We start from the raw sequence: 20,966 nt of genomic DNA on the forward strand, positions 1-20,966 counted from the left end.
ATAACTAAATAAACAGAAAAAAAAACAAACAAAAACCAAAAAAAAACCATTTATTCATTTTTGAGAGAAAGATAGACTGCAAGTGGGGGAGGGGCAGAGAGAGAGGGAGACACAGATTCCAAAGCAGGCTCTAGACTGTGAGCTGTCAGCACAGAGCCTGACGTGGGGCTCGAACCCACGAGCGGTGAGATCATGATCTGAGCTGAAGTCAGACGCTTAACTGACTGAGCCACCCAGGTGCCCTTACATCCCTAATTACTATGTTGCAGGTACCTTTGAGAGCTGGTGAGAGAAAATACCTTACCTGGAAGGGGTAAGGAAACCTTTCAATGATTGAAATCTGCTCCATTTCGCTGGATTCTTCACCCCTTCTCTGCAATGAAAGAAGAAAGCACTTGCCACTGTGGAAAACAGTGTGAAAGTTCCTTAAAAAGTTAAAAATAGAACTATCTTATGATCCAGTAATTGTTCTACAGGATATTTACCCACAGAATTCAAATACACTAATTCAAAGGGATACATGCATCCCTGTTTCTAGCATCATTACTTAAATAGCTGAGCTATGGAAGCAGCTTGTCCATCGATTAATAAACGGATAAAGAAGATGTGACATATATATGTATATGTATACACACACACACAATGGAATATTATTCATCCATTAAAAAGAATGAAATCTTGCCATTTGCAGCATGGATGGAACTAGAAAGTATAATGCCAAGTAAAATAACTCAGAGTACAAAAACCATATGATTTCACTCACATGTGGTATTTAAGAAACAAAAACAAGCAAAGGAAAAGAGAGAGAGAGAGAGAGAGAGAGAGAGAGAGCGAGAGAGAGCGAGCGAGAGCGCCAAAGCAAGAAACAGATAAGTATAGAGAACAATTTGATGATTACCAGACGGGACATGGGTGGGTGTTGGATTAACTAGGTGATGGAAATTATGGAGTGTACTTGCGTTGAGCTCAGGGAGAGTATGAGACTATTGAATTACTATATTGCACACCTGAAACTAATATAACACTTCATGTTAGCAAACTAGAATTCAAATAACTTAAAAAAGAAGAAAGCATAGTTGTTGATTGATGAATTGCTCTGTTTTGGATTTCCTTGGGTACTGGGAGTTCTTTGCAGTGGCTCCAGAAGACTTTCCTGCACAGACAATTCTTATTATTAGAGAGTGCTTCCTTTAGCCCAGTAGGGACACATGTCCATAGGAACCAGCATATACATGTTCAAAAAAAAAAAACTCAGGCATTTCAAACCAACAAGGAAAGGGAGTTTACTCAATCAGTGGTGCTGGGACAAACATTTTACCACTGATATTGGTACGTGTGTTGAGGGGGAGTTAGGTGGCTATTTCACACCATGCACCAAAGTAAATTCTGGATGGATTCAAAGGGTTAATATAAAAATGGAATTAGGAATGACTGAGAAAAATACATAAGTGACTGTATATATAATCTTGTGGGAGACAACGCTTTCCAATATAATGCTGAATGTTAGAATCATTAGGAAAAAGATGAAGTACTTTGATGGCATAGACTTTAAAACCCAGTATGGTAAAATGAACAAGTAAAAAACACCATAAAATTAAAAGATAAATGAAAGACTGGGAAAAATATTACAATTAAAGGATTAATACTCTTTTTTAAAAAATGTTTATTTTGACAGAGAGAGAGGGAGGGAGGGAGAGAGAGAGAGAGAGAGAGAGAGAGAGAGAGAGAGAGAGAGAGAGAGAGAGAGAGAATGAATGAGAAGAGGAGGGGCAGAGAGAGAAGGAGACAGATAATCCCAAGATCCCAAGCAGGCTCTGCACTGTCAGCACAGAGCCTGACATGGGGCTTGAAACCACAAACTGTGAGATCTTGACCTGAGCCAAAATCAAGCATCAGACACAACTAATTGAGCCACCCAGGTCCCCCAAGGATTAATACTCTTAATATATCAAGATATCTTAAAAAGTACTAACAAAAAGTAAACATTTTAGCAGAAAAATGGGAAAAAAATGAACAGGCAATTCACATATGGAAAAATATAAATAAGCTGTAAGACATATAAGCATTCAATCTTATGAGTAAAAAATTGCAAAATAAGACAAATGAAATACTAGTTTTCATGGCTGAAAAATTAACAAATATTTAAAATTTATGGCATTGGAGAGAATGTAGAGACATAGAATACTCTCATACATAGCTTGTAGGAGTGCATGAAATTTAAATTCCACTTCTAGAAAATAAAATAGAATAAAAAGATAAACATAACCAAATTGTGCAAATTTAATAAAGGGAAGAACAACATTTTAATCCTAGGGAGTTATTGTAAGGAAATGAATAGCAAAAGCACATTAAGATGTATGCAAAAATATTCTCAACATGGTTATAATATCAAATTGGAAACATCTTAAATGTATAGTACTAGGTCAGTTAAACAAATTGCAATATATTCATAATAGAGAATACCACATAGTCATTAAAATCACATTATTAAAAACTATCTATCATCATGGGATAGTTTCCATATATTGTTAAATTGAAAAAGGTTTCAAAGCAAGATGTTTAATATGATTCTTTGTTTTCAATACCTAACATAGGGGTGCCTGGCATGCTTAGGTGGGAAAGCATGCAACTCTTGATCTTGGGCTTGTGAGTTTGAGCTCCACGTTTCTTGTAGAGATTATGCAAAAAATAGACATAAAAATAAATGTATAACATATATATTCATGTGCATATTAGTGTACTAGTAGAGAAAAATATCTAAAACTCTGTATACCAGCATACAATTGTTATTTTAGCTGGATAATGGATTTATGCATGGTTTTATCTTCTTTATTGTGCTTCTAAAGGTATTTTCTAGAGTTTATATAATAAGGACAAGTAATAAATGATATTTTTAAAAAATTTAAATCTGAAATCTGTAGATGTTATGTCTTAGAATGCCTCTGGGAAATGACAGGAGACTAAATCATGAGTTATTAAAAAATCTCATAACACAGAGCGCTAGATTCTGACCTTCAGACTAACTCAAACCTATAAATCCAATGCTGATATCTGAGACAGTAAAACTAATAATCTCTGATCAGTTTGAAAATTTGAAATATTGGAGCACCTGGCTGGCTCAGTCAGTGGAGCATGCGACTCTTGATCTCAGGGTTGTGAGTTCAAGCTCCACCTTGGGTGTAGAGATTATTTTTTTAACAAAGAAAATCTTTACAAAAAAAGAAAATTTGATATAATATCTTAAAATTGGTGTTTGAAGTTTTCAAGATTAAACTTGTTCTGCATATGGGGGGAAAATGCTGAGACTCAATATAACCAATGTGTGGCAGAATGAAGAGTTTTATAAAGGAACTTTACCATATTGCACAGCATCACTATTTTATTTGCAGAGAACTGAAGTATTCCAAGTTCCTTAACCACTCCACTCCTGCTCTGACAATGGCCTCTACTTACTGGAATCTGTCTTTCAGGAGGAGGATTTTTTTCAGGAGCCACTGTTTCAACACAGGTGATCTTCTCAACATCTATTGAACCCTTCTTACTGCCTCTTCTCTGAGAAAGAGAATGAGGAAGAAAATGGAGAAAGATTAAGAGTGATTAAGCAACTAGATGATTAGATTTTGTTATCTAATCATTCAACATAGTGAGGTGACACCCACATTCTATATCAGGATCTGTCATTTTGGGGAAAAAAAAAAAACCTCCTCCAGATCTATTAATCTAGAATTTTTTTGACTACCAGATAGAAGGAACATACTATAGAAGAGTGGATGACTGTGTGTGCCTTTACCATAAAAAGTGAGGAAGTAATTTTCAAGACTTGGATTTTATTTTCAACACTTAATGAATGATCACCAATTACAAGATTCCATATTAACGTTTCAGCGCTGCCTCCCCCAACCCCACCAGCTTCTTAGCCTTTAATTTTTGCACCAGCATGGCTGTAGTTAGTTCTAGGCTACAAAACATTTTCTTTACTTTGAAATGTACCCAGGTCCCTACCACCTCTCTCCTCCAACCAAAAAAGATCTACTTCCTCCTAAAGGAAGCTCTAAGGCCAGGTCCTTGATACTCAGGTTTCACAGCAGAGAAACTTACCCCACGTTCAAAATCATACTCATAATAGGAAAGCTTATTCACAGTCAAGAGAAAGAGGCGCTTCTTGAAGTTTAAAGGTGATGTTTTCTTTTTCTGTTGGGATCGCTTCAGAAAGATGCTCTCCAGTATCACTGTAGCCATAGTTTCTTTTTTCCGAAGCTCACTTGTGTGCTGTGGATAATGAAAGTTCTTGAAGACCCAGATCATCAATCCTCATCCTTCCTGGTTACCCCTCAACCTGGCCATCAAGTTTCAAATGGAACAGAAATGTGCAAAGCTAACAAAAAGCCTTCTTCCTACCTTGACATCCTCCTTCCGCAGCCCCCACCTCTGAAGGTTTTCAGGTGTAATGGATGAGCATTGAATTGGGAGGACCAGTTCACATACACAGGTTTTTGTATAAGGCAATGGAATGCTCTGGGTGTCAAATGACATGTACCTGTGTGCTTGGTAATGTCTAGAGCCAGCTTCATATAATCACCCTTTTATAATATCTGTGAACAGTAAAAGTCTCTGTGCAGCTGTTGACTCTGATATTCCCAGAAGGGATAATGCAGGTGCCAGAACTCCACTGAGGCAGATATTGGACTTTCAGTTCCCAGTTTCTTAGACAGTGAATGTGATTTTTTCAAACACTGTCCCACTGGGGTCTGTAACCAAGGGGTCTAACAAGGTTATGGAGGCTGCACCTGCAGCTATGGACATATACTAACTGCTGCCCAACCGATTTTGTCCATCAACCATTGGCTGAGCTACAAAGGATAGAAGCTTTGTTCTAAAATTGAAAACCAATTTTTTGAGGAGGGAGTTGTTTTTGGTTTTTGGTTTTTCTCCCCTTGTTTTTTTCTTTTTTTTCTTAGATTGGTTCATTTAGACAGTGTCACCCAAAAGTGATGCAACTGTCTTAGTCTTATGGATGCCATCTCTGACTATTTATGAAAAGTAACTTGTTTTACTCCAAACTTACAATATTCCAGAAAGATTAAGTTTAGGTAACTAAAGTACAGAAATGCAAAGAAAGTTACAAAAAGTCATGATTGGTTTTTTTATTCACACAAAACACGCTTTATATCAGTTACTCCTTGGCTTATGCACAATTATATATTACTAATTTCAAACCTTCCTTAGAAAGACAAGGTGAAAATATAAATGCTGTCACAAAACAGAGCAAAATAGGGGTGCCTGGGTGGCTCAGTCGGTTAAGCCTCCGACTTCGGCTCAGGTCAGATCTCATGTTCATGGATTCAAACCCCGCGTCAGGCTCTGTGCTGACAGCTAGTTCAGAGCCTGGAGCCTGCTTCCGGTTCTGTGTCTCCTTCTCTCTCTGCCCCTCCCCCTCTCATGCTCTGTCTCTCTCTCTGTATCAAAAATAAATAAAACATTAAAAATTAAAAAAAAACAGAGCAACATAAGTTCTGAAAAAAATCACCAACCCTCCTCAAATTTTGTTACAGGTGGGTGTTTTCCTTAAGGGGAGGTGGCATTTTACAAAATTAAACTCCTTTTGCTTTGGGTGGCACCATGAATGCAGAATAAATAAAGTCAGTGTTTTTTATTCTGTCAAGCACAGATTATTGCTCACATCAAGAGAACAAGGGAGTGGTTTTTTTATCAAAGTCTGAGGCTATCCACACCGTTATTTTGTTCTTTCCTGTGGTGGACAAGGTTCTATTATCATACTGGGACACAAAAATAAGCTAAAGGAACACCACGGATGTTCAGAATGATCACTTTGTCACTTGTCCACCATGTCAATGCTACTCTCTTTTGGTGGTAGATTAACTCAATGGTTTATAAATGATCTTTTGAGAAAAATTAGGCAAAGGGGGCAAACCTTTTCCCACACCATGTCACACAGCTCCCTGACTGGTTGGTTTACATGGTCTCTCACAGGAGTGACAAAGTGATAAGAGTTTACAACCAGAGTTCTCTCTAACACATATTCAGCTCAAAGCCCACAGAAATTTCCTTCAGCATTAAAATTATTCACTTTTCCAGAAATAGTGATAGCCAAGTAATAATACTATATTCTCAAGAATTGTCAACTCATCAAGATCCTTGTAACAATATTACATTTTTTCCCTATGGTGAATTCCAATTAAGTATCTTTTTGCAATCAAAAAGACTCAAATTAGAGAAGATGAAATAAAACCCTAAAGGAACTGGGCAGCATGACCAGTAAACTTGATCAGAAGCACCCCAAAAAACTGCATCCAATTTTGCTTCTTTTAGCTAAGTAAAGCACACCCATCATTTTACCTTTAGCTTTGTTGCAAACTCTTGATGGACACATTTCCTGCTCTGACCCGGCATCCACTTTAGTCTTGGTGCCTGTTCTTAATTCTTATAAGATAGGTCCTTCTGGAAGCTGCCTCTGCTCTTTTTCCTCTTTTAGAACAAATCCAGTTTGTACAAGAGGAAGTCTTCTTCTTTCTTTTTTAATTTTTTTATTTATTTTGACAAAGAGAGAGAGAGAGAGCTATGTAGGGGCAGAGAGAGAGGGAGACACAGAATCTGAAGCAGACTCCAGGCTCTGAGCTATCAGCACAGGGCCTGACGTAGGGCTCGAACTCATGAACTGTGAGATCATGACCTGAACTGAAGTTGGACGTTTAACCGACTGAGCCACCCAGGCACCCCAGTTTTCTTCTTTTTCAAATGTCTGTGTTAGGTTAAGGTTTAGTGCTGGTGTAAGTATGAGGAAGTAAGTAAGCCTCTCACTAGCCATCATCCCTCTGAGCAAGGGGTGAAATGGCCTCTACCTCTAGATCATTGAGCTGAAGGATTACCAGGATTTCCAAGGTCTAGACATCCCCTCTTTGACAGCTTTCCCCTTATTCCTTGTGATCCAGTCCCTGCACACACAGCCTGAAAATGTGGTAGTTCTTCTTTAGTCATCACTGATCCATCCACCAATAATGTAAAAGAAGGTGCATCTGCCTTTATGTCGTCCTGAAGGTTGGTATGTGATGGATACTCTGCTTTAGAGGGCAGGAGGGCAGTTGCAACTTCTTTAGGTACTTATTGTGGAAGTTTCTAAATTTTCTAACTATTTCTGCAGCTGACAGAGTCAATTTGACCACAAAGATGCACAGTGAGGGCTGACCCTACAGTTCACTCAGGGAGTGGGGGTGGGGATGGAAACCAGAAGTGACATAAATATTACACACACACACACACACACACACACACACACACACACACAGTCCCTGCTGTTCATATAAAGAAAGAAGAGGAAAAGTAACACAAAGACATAGAGCTCTTCATTTAAAATTTAGAATTCCAGTATTATAATGTTCTCTTTATTAAACTACAAATGCAAGTATTTTCATATGGACACTTTTTGTAGCCTCCCAGCTCCCCATGGAGCAGCAGAATTCAAAAAGAGGGTGCTTTTTAGTAAGAGTTCAGCCGTCTTACTAACTGCACTATCCTAAGGAAGTAATACAAAAAACACCCTCAGGATGGGTAAACTAAACCACCTTTGGTCCTATCATCACTCCGGCTGAGGTAAACACTATTAGGAACAACACCAGAGCAAAGTTCAGAGGACTATGCAGCATGCCTATGATTGAGAAGAGTACAGGAGATGCCAGTTAGAAACAACCAGTCAGAGTTCAAATAGCTGCTTAGCGAGAGTATCCAAGAAATATCATTTTCTATTTCTCCCTTAAAGTATTACTTAATTGCCCCAAAAATGTCAGTCTATCCCTTTTCCTCCCAGGGGAATGGAAGGGAATACCTGTTTCTCTCAGTGCAGGCTACCTATCAGGCATTTTATACTCATTACTTCATTTATTTCTCACAAAAAATGATGAAGAAAGTGAGACTCATGGAGGTTGTGTGACTTGCCCAACCTAATCCATCTGTTACTCCAAAGCCCTTGTTTCTCTGATCCCTACCTGGCTACCTCCCAGAAGGATTTTTTTTTTTTTTTTTTTACTTTCAATAAGTTGCGATGCTATCCACCTCAGCACCCTGTCATCCCCTCTGGCTATCATCAAAGAGCAGTTGGGACAGACCCCTTGGTATCTTCTAAGAACATTTGGCAAAGGAGGAAATGGTGGTAAGTTCAGGGGATAAGAGAGTACAGGGTCCTGGAGGCATTTTTCTCTGCAATAATCCTCCAGTCTAGAAAGGATGATTTATCCCTGTTAACTGTCAACTGTACTTATTCCCACATGTGGATTCTTCTTAGTCCTACCAGATTTTCTTACATTTTAAATCTTCCACAAGGAGATTCTAACTGGTTCAGGATTTTTCACTGTTGATGAGATAAAAGCACAAGATTTACGTGGAACCCCCCTCCACTCTTTGTCCCTAGGGTTGTTAGTGCACACTGTGAATACAAAATTTTGATTGAATGTACTTTCTTTTATATTATTAAATGTTGCAAATAGACAGTTCAGAGAATAACACTGTACTCAGAAATGCATCACTTAGCTCTATAAAATCCTAACATTGTGCCATAATTGCTTCCGATGTTTTTCACAAGTAAAATACCATCCATAAAGTCAAAACCTCCTTGTATACTCCTATACAGTCAATCCCCTCCTTCTTTAGAGGTTATCAATATCTTGAATTTGGTGATCATAATTCCTAGGCATGTTTCTATATTATTACTGCATATGTAAATATCCATAAAAGATACTTAGTATTGGTTTGCATGTTCTACATTTTTATATAAGTGGCACACATTCTTCAGCAACTTGCTTTTTTCTCAGCATTGTGTTTTATGATTTATTTTCCTTGGTATCTCTAGTTCATACATTTTGATCTATTTTTATATGGATAAAGTATTCTATATGATAAATACATCACACTTTATTTATCCATTCTGCTATTGATGGATATGTAGGTTGATTGTTTTCAATTATAAACAATGCTGCCATGGACATCCTTGTACATGTGACCATAGTTTTCTACTCTCAGAATGAATTCTCAGTTATTCAAAATGGAAAACCCAGGTCTGGCTTATCTTTTGGCTTATGTGCTTTGTGTTATCCCTTCTTTCCATTTCAATCCTATCTTTCTGATGTTTTACTATGATATCTGGTATAATTATCAACTGTCTGAAATTAGAGAATCATAGGATAAATTTAGCTCACCAAAATCTCTTCTCAGTCCCAAGAAGCATCTCTCAGGGCCTGACTGAGATTTTCACTGAGAATTTTCTGGTCTTGGAACAAGAATAGAAGTCTTGTTTCAAATATAACCGTAGCAATGAAGAAACCTAATGACTTGCTAAGTTCCCAAGAAGCTCTATTCAGGCACTAATGAAAGCTAATTATTTGATGAGCTCCATGGTCAGTACTATAAGGGGCAAAATTAGTGATGGAGCACTACAGCCAAGATCAGTTTTCTGGCTTCATGTTAACCAGGGAAATTCTCATCTACTGTAGTCCTCTCCAAGAAGTCTCGGGTTTCTGGTTCTTCTGGTTCTTCGTGTTGATATTTTGCATGAGTGCCAGGTAGCTAATCTGTAAGTCTCTGCTCAGCATCAGATTGGTGGTAATACATTCAGCACTGTCCCTCTGCTGTCTGGATGACTACTGGGGTGTCCATCTTTCATTCCAGACTTGAGTAGCCTTTTGGCCTTCTTTTTCAGTTTAGTTTTTTTGTTTTCCTTGGTTTAAAAACTTTATTTATTTTTTTCCTTCAATAACAAAATAACATATGTTCATTATAAAAAAATGTTTCAAGGGTGGCTGGGTGACTCAGTTGGTTATACCTCTGACTTTGGCTCAGGTCATGATCTCGTGGTTCATGAGTTTGAGCCCCGTGTCAAGCTCTGTGCTGACAGCTTGGAGCCTGGAGCCTGCTTCGGATTCTGAGGGTGTCTCCCTGTCTCTCTGTCCCTCCCATGCACACACACACACACACACTCTCTCTGTCTCTCAAAAAAAGAAACGGTAAAAAATTTAAGAAAATACTTGAAGTATAAGAATATTAAAAATAAAACATCAATTATAAACTCATTATCCAGAGGCATTAATGTTTGGGCATAGAACCTTCAATTTTTCCCGTGCAGTTTTCTTATATTTGAAATCATGCTGCTATTTGTAGTTTACTTATATTGCTTAACATTATCTAGCTATCCATCTACCAATCAACACACTTTTTCCCCAAAATATCCAAAGGTCTTGTTTAAGAGTATTCCTGATTATCTTTCCATGATATTAGGATCTTTATGCAAACATCATTCACCAAGTCAAAAAGTATATATATTTTGCATTTTGAAACACACTGACAATAGTTTCCAGAAGTATTTTACCAATTTCTACTCCAGATAGTAGTTTTTGTGAGCCTGCTTTCCCCATTCTTTTATTTATTTTCTGCTCCATTTCTAGACAGTTTTTTTACTCTGTTTTTATAGCAGACTAATCTGTGTTTTTCATTGAGCCAGTGATCTTGAAATCCAGTGTATTCCAACCTCCAACTTGTCTACAATTTAACTTATCTTGACTCTCTAGAATTTCCTTCTTCTAGGGATGAGCTATATTAACCATGGTTTATTTTTCCTTCAGGGAAGCAATGCAGTGATCTTTTTGAGGTTCAGATAACCAACAATAACTCTTAAGGCCTCTGGTGATGGCTCTCAGAGAGTGAGAAGAAAAGCCTGGAATAAGGCTTTTGTGTTTCAAACACCCTCCCTCAGTGCACTTGAACCTCTATAGAAACTGAAAGTCACACGTGGCCCATTTGTTTCTGAGTCCTCAGAGGAGTTCTCTCACCCCCTACCCTGATGGCTTCATTTGCATAACCAAGCGGCAGGCTTTGGAGTGAATTAGGTCAAGGTCTTGTCTCTAACTTCTTGTTGAACGCTGACTTACTGAAAATTCTAGCTCTCCCTTATTCCCAGGAGTTATCAATCTGATCTAAGTATAGCATCTTTGGGCAAAAAGCAGCAGGTATCTGGTGACTCTTTGGAGAACATCCAAACTGGTTTTCAAAAGGCTTATCTTCCCCCTTATACTTAAGTCACTTCCTGGTATGGGTCTAGTCCACTGAAAGGAAACTCTCTATAGGAAATTTGCTCAAATGGAAATAGTAAATCATAGTGCTGATCACTTCAAATTGCACCGAGACCCTAGAAGCAGACAGGAAATGGCATTAGTTCTCACCATGAAGAGTTTACAAAGGATTCTAGATAAATACATCATTGGCCATAAGCACCAGGAATCTGGACTTTAACAAAAACCATTTAAATAGTCTGAATATAAAGGGGGTCAGAATAGACCACATATGGCTAGCTTTAAGGGATACTATTTTGGTAGAATGCTTTACTTTACGTTCCAAGAGTATTTGCATTTTGAGGCTCCAGAGAGGCTATAGCGCTCTTGGTTTAAGGGCTTAGCATGCAAAATAAGAGAAGGAGCAGAACTGGCACACAACTAACAGCACAGAGGACAGTCCCACGGCTTTACAGACCCATGCCTCTAGGCTTTGCTGCTGGCTTACCTCTGAAAACGCACAACACAGCATCGAGATTTTGAGCTTGGTGTACTGGGTGACCAGGATATAGGACCAGGATTCCCTTTGAAAGTTTAATAGCCCATCCAAGGATGTCTTGATCAGGGTCAGCATCCTTTTATTCTAAATGTCACATCATTTGCTCTAGGCAGGCCCTCTGGGGACACGAGCAGGTCTCAGGCCAAATAAAAATAATAGTAAACCTGGAGATGTTAGTACTTACTATTGCCAGGCTTTGTTTTAACTATTTTATATATATTAACACGGTTCCTACTCACAACAATCCTATGGGGAAGGTAGTAGAAAAATAGAGGAAGAGAAAAAAGTGAAAAGAGCAGAGGAAGAAAAGGGCAAGAAGAATACAATGCAATTCAACAATTATTTATTAAGCGTGACTCTGTCCTGGGGATGTGGTAATGAACAAGATTAAAGGGGAGTATAAGGGGAGTACAGGTAGACAGAAGAGGATGAGAGAAAGGAGGAGGGAGATGTAAAGAGAAAAGGAAAAGAGAGAAGGAGAAATGATGAAAACAGGAGAAAAGAAAGCTGGGCACATGGCAGGCAGCGGTAATAGGGAAAATCTTCCCCATGAGGTCAAGGGTTAGCCAAACTGTCTGGACTGAGGCTGAGGCTGTTTTCTTCTGGCTCTGGCTCTTACCCTCATTACTACGAGGCTGGTGCACACACAATCTTTCCAATAAGCCAGCCCACTCCAGGCAACACGGGCCCAATGCAGCCCAAGGCAGGTATCTGGTTTAGATGGTGCTTTTCCCCAGTTTACACAGCTTGAGGGCCTATTGCGGCATGTGAGCTTTTACTGTTTTTCCATCTGCTTCTTAGATTTTCTTCTTCTAAGGGCCTCAGTGACACAAGTATACATTTTGGGCCTTCAAGCAATATTTCACCAAATGGCTTATTTTATCCTACCGCCACCGACAATATTACTTGCCTACCAAGTTTTGGCAACGTGCCTGTTTCCCACATTTGCTACCTGTTCAGATGGTCACCTCATGCCACTTTTTTCTCTTCTTGGTCCCCCCATGACCCTACTCACAAAGGACCCTTACAGCCTGTTCTGATCATTGGAAAGGACCGCTAGGGCCTTGTGCTGATGACACTCCCACCCTCTGTCAGCCTCCTCTGTCAGCAGAGGATATGGCACCAGCCATGCTTTCTCGCCGGCCTTCAGGGGTCCTATGAAAAGTATTTGCTGCTGCTGCCCAGCCCCTGCCATGCCCCAGACCCACCTCAGTCCTGACTTAATGCAGGTAGCTTTCCAGATGCATTGGGATGCCAGGACTTTGAAGGTGTGACTCGATCTCAGAAGACACTGGCTCTGGAGACATATTCTTACAGTCCAGAGAGGAAGGACAGTCTGAGCAAACCCCACCCTTTCACAGCCACTCAGTTCCCTTTTCTTGTTTCCTGACTTAAACCAATGTCTTTTTTTTCTTCTTCTCAGCAGCATGGTATCTGGTTCCCTGCCTCTGTCCCTATTCCACCCCCCACCCTCCAACCCCCAGCTGTCCCCGCCCTTCATTTGCTTGGGACCTCTGACAGTACTATCTTAAGTCTGCTCTGAAAGAACCCTTCTCAACATTACTGGGGCCACTGAAACTCTAGATGGGGCAGGGTTGAGCAGACAGGTCATCAGGCTGACCTCCCCGAGATAAAGGGACCACATACCTAAAGAACTGTGGGGATATTCGGCAGAGGGAGTGGAGACTTACAGAAAAGAGGAGAAATGCAGACCTGCAAAGACGTATCAAAGGGTCTAAGGAGGAAGAATGTCTTTAGAGTCTCACGTCCCTGAAGGCAGAAGAGATTCGGGGTCACACAGTTAAACTTGATAATGAAATATGGAGAGTGCTCAAAAAGGGACCCAAATGTGCAGAGCCTGAGAGAGGTAGAGACAAGACGAGACTTCCCCCTGCTGAGTCATTTTCTAAGAAAGCATGTTTTTCTACAGATAAAAATGTCCAAATGTAAGCCCACACAAGGCCTGTGCCCTTCCCCATTTTCTGTGGATGTTGATTTTCTCCATTTCAGATTCTGCCTCAGGGATTAACTCTTAATGTACACCTTTCTCTTTAATTTTGTAAATCTATAAACCAAACTAAGTGTGTTACTTGAAGTCTGAATGTTTCCTCAACTACTTCTTAGCCTGTGTTCTATCCACAATCATCTCTTGGGGGATTCTCCTAGGAAATGAAGGCAGTACTGGCTGCAGACCCGGATGGTGGCAGAGCTCCTGCTGACTGGTTAGCTTGCCCACCTTGACACATCAGGCACTGCCATGTTTACTTGCCCCACATGCTGAATCCTAATGTAGAGATCACAGATCTCACTAGATGTCTGTCAGAATTCTTAAGACTACAAAAATATTTTAAATGCATTTTGTAGGGATGGTAGAGTGGTTAATTCTCACATCTGCACAAGATAGATGGGCAGCAAGTGTTGCATGGTCTCCCTATTTTATTCACAACATATATCCTTTCACTAGTTACCTCTGAACCACTGCTCTTGTCCCCTGCCTGAGAGTTGGCCAGACATTCTCCTCCCCTCCCCTTTTCTTCAGTCAGATGCTACCTGTTGACACATGGCCTATCCCTTCTCAAGGGCCATCTTGGAGTGGGGACTGGAAATTAATAAGCATACAATGGGGGATCTGGACAAGGGAAAGTGGGACAAGGGATAGGGGAAAATAAACCTAGGCATTTTTTCACTATCTTTGCACCATGAGCCCTTCGCTAACACACTTGTCTAGATGACAGAAGGGCTGCACCCAAATAGTGCAAATAAATGGCCTAATGTCACCTCAGAAGATTCCTGATGTAACATAAAGTTGTTTTTGGTGCTATCCTGTTGAACATTTTTTAATTAACTTTGAGAAAGATATAGAAGGTAGCCTAGCTGATCTAGGAATGGTGTAAGGCTGTTGTGAGCTAGATTGGATGACAGAACTGGAGCATTCACTTTGCAAAAAAGGTCTTAGTCACCTGGTGTGATAAGCCAACTTGAACCAAGTGTATTTTACCAGAACTAAGGGCTGTGTCCCATAATTGGGCACCGAATTGTACTTCAAAGGACTCCAGGTGAAAGTGGGATTGCAGTAGCACTTGTGAAAATGATTCAGAAGTTTTTGCTGATAGTGATCAAGAGAAATGTCAGGTCAGTAACCTGGCTCCCAGAAAATCCAAGGTTATATTAGGCTTCCTTGTAGAAGTAAAATACCTAGACAGAGGAAAGTGAATAGGTCATTTACTCTGTAAAGTCAGGTTATATCGAGACTTCTGTATTCAGTTCTGAGCACCTTGTTTCAGGAAAAATGATTAAGCAGGAGCATGTCCAAAACAGAGACCAGGATTAGTGAAGTAAATCAAAACCAAAGCCATGTCACATGAGGTGTAATAGAAAGAACTAAGGTTGCTTAGACTAACAGGGGCCATGTTCACTGTCTTCTTTTTTCCCTGCGACTAACAGCAAAACCCTGTAGAAACTCCTCAAAGGTCAGTAAGACTATCTAAGATCCCAAAGAGAAGAAGAAACTGCTCAAACTATGGGCTGGCTGTTTGGCAAAGAAAGTTTTAGGAAATGTAGCAGATAGTGGTAATGTTTTTATTGTCTCCTTCCCAAAGACCATCCAATACAAAGAGGATGATCAGAGAATCAGCTCTGGACTCATGGGTATTCCTGGAGAGTTATGCAAGCAGGAGATCCCAAGCTTTCATAGTTTCTTAGCCCTTAGTCACTGGTACCCCTTCTGTAATCCCTGCCCAATTCGCTTACGTCATCATCCTCTACCCTGCAGATGCCTCTGCTTCCCCTGTGTGATGTTGTGGGTATGTGCAAGGCTGTGGTGTTAGAACTATCTGGGATGGAATTTCAGCTCCACAAAATAAACGCTTGTATTGTGCCTGAGTTTCCTCACCTGTGATATATTCTTAATGGTTCACACTACATGGATTGTTAGATGACAAGAGGTAGTAAATAAGGTGTTTAGGAGAATGCCTGGTATATACGAAGTGCTCAATAATTGTTAGCTATTACAATTACCAGGCCACAATAGCCATATTGTATAATGTTAAAGAAACCCAGAATATGGAGTCAGATCACCTGTGTTTGTATACTGACTCCACTAAATACCATCAACATTGGGCAAATGTTGAATATCCTATTTGAATAGCCCATGGCCTCAACTTTCTCGTGTGTAAAATGGGAATAATAGTACCACCTACTTCCTAAAAGTACTGTGATAATTTTATGAGACAATCAATTTTATTTTTTTACTAACATTTCTTTAAATATTTATTTATGAGAGAGAAAGCACAAGCTGGGGAGGGGCAGAGAGAGAGAGAGAGAGAGAGAGAGAGAGAGAGAGAGAGAGAGAGAACCCAAAGCAGGATCCATGTTGTCAGCACAGAGTCCCATGCAGGGCTGAACTCAACAACCTGAGATCATGAACTGAGCCTAAGTTGGAGACTTAACGAACTGAGCCAATTTTAAATACTCAGTACACTGAAGTCTTTCTCTGCTAGACTCTTTTTTTTTTAAATTTAATATTTATTTTTGAGAGAGAGAGAGAGAGAGCGAGCACAAGCACGGGAGGAGCAGATAGAATCTGAAGCACACTCCAGGTTGTCAGCACTGAGCACCGCACCAGCTCAGGTGCTGCTCTGGTGGACTCTTGAAACCTGGCACACGCCGTCTGCCAGGTACGCAGGGAAGGGAAGAGCGGCGGGATACTATCTCTCTGTCTGTTTATTGCTATTGCGGGAAGTGAAAAGTTTCATGGTCTCTTTTCAGAACCCAGGGCACCCAACTTGCTCCTTCAATAAAAAGGTACTTATTTTTGCAAAGTACAGTACTTTGTAATTATATATTTATGAGAGTGATTATTTTATTATTGTGTACCTCTCCTAGAACAGTGCCCAACACAGAATAGGAATTCAATAAACATTTGCTGAATAGACCAAACAGCCATGTGATAAATGAAATATGGCACTGCCTCCCTCCAAGCCTTCAGTGAACGAGCAGTTCACTGTCAAAAGATGTTCCCAGTGTCCTTGAAGTGGTACAGTGATGGAACATGGGTGAGTAGGGCTGTTCCATTTGGCCCTAGTCCTCGCTTCCCTCAGAGATAGTTGGACAAGGAAGCCCAAGGGTCTAGAACGAGCACTGCTTCCTTCATTTAACGCTGGTACGTAGCAGCGTCCACAGAAAGTGATGAAGTGCGGAAACGTTGCAAAGCTGGAGGGCCTGAGGAAGTCGAAGAGGATCTGCCTCAGGCTGAACTCTTCCTTAAACTCCCACCCACGGCTCCGAAGCGGGTCGCTTCAGCCGCCAGGTGGCGATGCTCACGGAGCCTTAGACTCTATGGTCATTCTCCCCAACTCCCATGAGCAAGAGCGACTAGAAACCTATATACTTCCGTTTCCGGCTCCTCCTCTTCCTTTCCGTGCCGATAGCCTTCTTGCAGCCATGGTAGGACCTTGGGGAAGCGGGCCCGCTAACATCCAGTTTAATCTTCATATCCCCTTTGGTGGTGCCGTCCCAGGGTGGCTCTGGACCCATGTGTGGACTCGTTGTACTAAAGAAACCCAGTGTTGCCGGGGTCGACCCCGAAGGCACTGGGCCTCATGGCCAGGAAATGAAGCAATGGGATCAAAGAGGTAGAGGTAGCTGGGGGTGGAAGGAATGTGCTGACCTTGGGGCTCAACGGAGGCCGCTGTACTGGAAACACATGCGGCTGTACCATCTTCTACTTGAGTGTTTTGTGCTAGCGAGAAATCTTGAGTCGAGACCTCATGGGATGTCTTAGCTTCACAGCTGAGTCGGTTAAGGCATTGTGTAGTTTTATCTGATAACCCTGCTTATTTTGAACTGTGTATTTACTAGGTGAACGTTCCTAAAACCCGCCGGACTTTTTGCAAGAAGTGTGGCAAGCACCAACCCCACAAAGTGACACAGTACAAGAAGGGCAAAGATTCTCTTTATGCCCAGGGTAAGACAGTCTGTACATAATTGTTTTAACGCATCATTTGTATAGTAGTATAATAAATGAGCGGTCCCCCGCGCCCTCTACCTAATTTGAGTATTGATATTTCTGCTGGAAAAAAAAAAAGATAAAACCTGTAGGAAGACTACCATGTGGCGGTTGTGATTGATTATCTTTGCTATACCGTAACAAATAACTTTATCCTCCCAGGAAAGCGGCGTTATGACAGGAAGCAGAGTGGCTATGGTGGGCAAACTAAGCCGATTTTCCGGAAAAAGGTTAGTAGTAATTACTGATTGACATGCTGCCCATTTACTGTGGTAAAAACATTGCATTTTCCCTGGCCCAGACTTCTCCAATACAGGTAATGTGTCAGTGAAATTCTGTTAACCTGTTCTGTAGGCAGTGGAGCTGGGAGTGCAACCCAGGCCTGAACCTGTTCTACAATACTGTGTCCTCTCAGTGGGTTTTTTTTTTTTGTCCTTCCCTTACTGAAGAGGCAGACATCAAGTAAAGGAATGTGCCCTGCCTTCCTAAGAACTGGAGTTTGAGTATCTGAGTAATGTTCCTTTGCCCTGTTTCCTATATGTCATGCCTTAGTGAATCCTCAGCCTTTGCTTGCAGTAAGAATTGCTCGCTTAAGTACCTTTTCAGCTCAGAAGCCTGCAGTCAGCTATGTAGCTCATGAAGTTGTAAAGCTCTTTAAAATTGTCATTTAGGCCTTCCACTGGTCTCCTGGATTCTCTGTCATTCTCATCCAGGCCAAATGAATTTCTTTTCTGCCCCAGGTGAATGGCTACCCCTTAAAGTACACAGTGCCTGGAGAAGCATTCTTACCAACACAACATTTCTTTTGGTGCTTTGCTCATTCAGCGTAGTTCCAGAAAACACCACGGAATAACTTTGGCATTCATTTAGGTGCTGTAAATGGTTTGATCTCAAGGTGGTAAAAGGAATACCTGATAGCCTTCTCATATTCAGCTAACTTGTTTCAAAGTCAGGGAGATTCTGCCTCGGTTTTGGCTTATTTTGTGAACTGGTAGCAGTAGGATTCTGGTTACAGGAGTGGGCTTGAAAAGTTTATTAGTGTACCTTGAGTTATACAGTTTAATGCACATAAATTGTATACATAGTTTTAGGTAGTCTCCAGAGAATTAATAGATCTTAAGTAACAATTATTAACCATGTTTAATGAGAAAGTTGGGTTTACTGCACTGGGTTGACTCATTTTTGGTTGTGTGGAGTACAACTATATAAAGCTGATGAAAGTCCACAGGTCGAAGGTGGTATATGATGAATGTATATAAGATAAGCTCTTTGAAATGTTTTATGGAGAGTTTAATGGCAATTAGATAATGTACCTTTGCAGTTAAATTTCTTCTTAAATCTGATGTTCACATTTTTATTTTCTCCCTATAGCTAAAGACAAGTTGTGACAATCCTGTCATTTGAAAAATTTTCCTTTAAGTAGTCCTTAACCAAAGCGTGCTATTTTTGAAGAAAGATTTTTTTTCCAGTGATTTATGAAGGGTGTGACTTATTTTTTTCCAGGCTAAAACTACAAAGAAGATTGTGCTGAGGCTTGAATGTGTTGAGCCCAACTGCAGATCTAAGAGAATGCTGGCTATTAAGAGATGCAAGCATTTTGAACTGGGAGGAGATAAGAAGAGAAAGGTAAAATTGCAGGTGGAGGGTGCAATCTTTTCTCCTGGGAGAGGTAAACATTTCTCCGCACTTACTGATTGTGGAATCAAGCATGGGGCAATCCTCTTAAAATAACTAGATCCATTAGCTGAAGGTATGAGGTATTTGGTGTAGGTTTAGGCATGAGTAGGAGAAGGATAATGAAAATTGACTTAATAAAAGATGGTGATCCTTTTCAGGATAGACTCTGTCTGTGCTTGATGATGGAGTAAAGGTTCTTTGCAACATAAAAAAATCACTTTTCTTTTCTGTTCCATTACAGGGCCAAGTGATCCAGTTCTAAGTTTCATACTTTGTTGTATTATGAAGACAATAAAATCATGAGGTTAACTTCACTTCATTTGGTCGTAGTTGGTCTTTTGAATGTGAAATAAACTAGTGCCCTCAATAAAATTCCCTTTGTGGGGAAATTTATGCTTGATGGTTCTTCTGGGTACTGTGCTCATTTTGGATTGAATCGAAACTGGTTTAACTCTCATCAGACATTGCGATTTTCCAATTTTCATGTCAATTACTTGGGGTTCATGAAACTCCTTTTGCTGTTAAGCAAAGGTAATGGGTTACCATGGGACATAAGTGGAGATCTGCATTCACGAACATGGTGAGATCAGTAACAATTATATACAGTGAATATAAGTTTACTAAGAGTGAGATTTCTCATATACCCTTGCTACTTCATTTAATGAGGAAATTAGGCACAATTTTCTAGGCATAGCATACTATATGTATTCTGTTCTCAGACTTACTCTCATAATATTACTCAAAATTTGATGTACCCCCCTCAAATTTTAAATTAGACCTAAATTCTCATGTTGAAACCACTGCAGTAGATAGTTTCTAGTGAATTAAGCTGTGCAGTGGAATTTAACAGAGATACCTGTCAATTCTTAAAGATGTCTAAGTCACACATTTTACATCATTTTCCTCTTGTATACTATTGTATACTTGATTCTTCCTGATCAGCTTTTCATACTGGTGTGGCAAAACTGGAGACAAAGTGTATAAATACATTTTAGTAACTGTAAGTACATCTCAATGAGATGGAGTAGTTTTCTTACAGGTTACTTGGTTTTCATGGGTGAATTAGCCTGGGCTTGTTTAGCAACTGATGATTATTGAAAATAATTGGTAATTGCCTCATAGGCAAAGGAGTTAACACATTTTGTGAGCCTTTTGTGCTGTGCATTCTGGACAGGTGAATTGCATTCTTTTTAGTCGCGGGAGAAGGGAGATTGTAAAAGGGGAGGTGATGAGGCTGGCTGGAAGAAGCAAAAAAGTATTGGTCCTCAGGCAAATGAATTGTAGGAAAGGGAGAGAACTGTAACTCCCACATACCCTAGTCTGAAGGTCATTGTCTCATCACATTCATGAGAGGAGGTGACTTAAGGGGAGAGGGTGTTCTGGCTAGAGTTCTGGTATTTTAGGTCACAATATATCAACTATTACAAGTAAGCCATCTGAATCCCAAATCCTTGGGACTTGGAAACCTAAGTGCTGGGGTGTTTCTGAACAAGATTGTTCCAAGCACCTCAGCAGTGCAAGAGTTAGAAGCCTTGGGCTGAAATCCTGGCTGCAGTTTATATCGGATAAGTAGCTGACTCAGCATTGTTGGTGAGGATTAAAAGGAGTCCATATACTTCATGCATCTAGAAAAGTGCCTGCACATACATTGTGCCCAATAAATTACAGCTAT

The 20,966-nt window shown here is 40.2% G+C and overlaps 2 protein-coding genes across 3 annotated transcripts in view; one reads left to right on the plus strand and one right to left on the minus strand.

Moving 5' to 3' along the window:
• BTK (Bruton tyrosine kinase) overlaps positions 1-12,945 on the minus strand; it is a 33,223-nt gene extending 20,278 nt beyond the window's left edge. For both annotated transcript variants that reach the window (XM_029929910.1, XM_029929909.1), the window contains exons 1-4: positions 12,819-12,945; positions 4,099-4,269; positions 3,454-3,552; positions 305-373 (exon numbers count right to left, since the gene is read on the minus strand). In XM_029929910.1, the coding sequence (XP_029785770.1) occupies positions 305-373; positions 3,454-3,552; positions 4,099-4,239 (309 nt within the window). In that variant the 5' untranslated portion in view covers positions 4,240-4,269; positions 12,819-12,945. The remainder of the gene's footprint in view (positions 1-304; positions 374-3,453; positions 3,553-4,098; positions 4,270-12,818) is intronic.
• Positions 12,946-16,947: 4,002 nt separating this feature from the next.
• LOC115283294 (60S ribosomal protein L36a-like) lies at positions 16,948-19,699 on the plus strand. The gene is made up of 5 exons (XM_029929546.1): positions 16,948-17,055; positions 17,470-17,575; positions 17,780-17,847; positions 19,121-19,243; positions 19,536-19,699. The coding sequence occupies exons 1-5, from the start codon at positions 16,948-16,950 to the stop codon at positions 19,554-19,556; spliced, it is 426 nt and encodes a 141-aa protein (XP_029785406.1). The 3' UTR covers positions 19,557-19,699.
• The last annotated feature ends 1,267 nt before the right edge of the window (positions 19,700-20,966 follow it).

The sequence above is a fragment of the Suricata suricatta genome, chromosome X (genome assembly GCF_006229205.1).
Source record: "Suricata suricatta isolate VVHF042 chromosome X, meerkat_22Aug2017_6uvM2_HiC, whole genome shotgun sequence".
NCBI classification, from domain to species: domain Eukaryota; kingdom Metazoa; phylum Chordata; class Mammalia; order Carnivora; family Herpestidae; genus Suricata; species Suricata suricatta.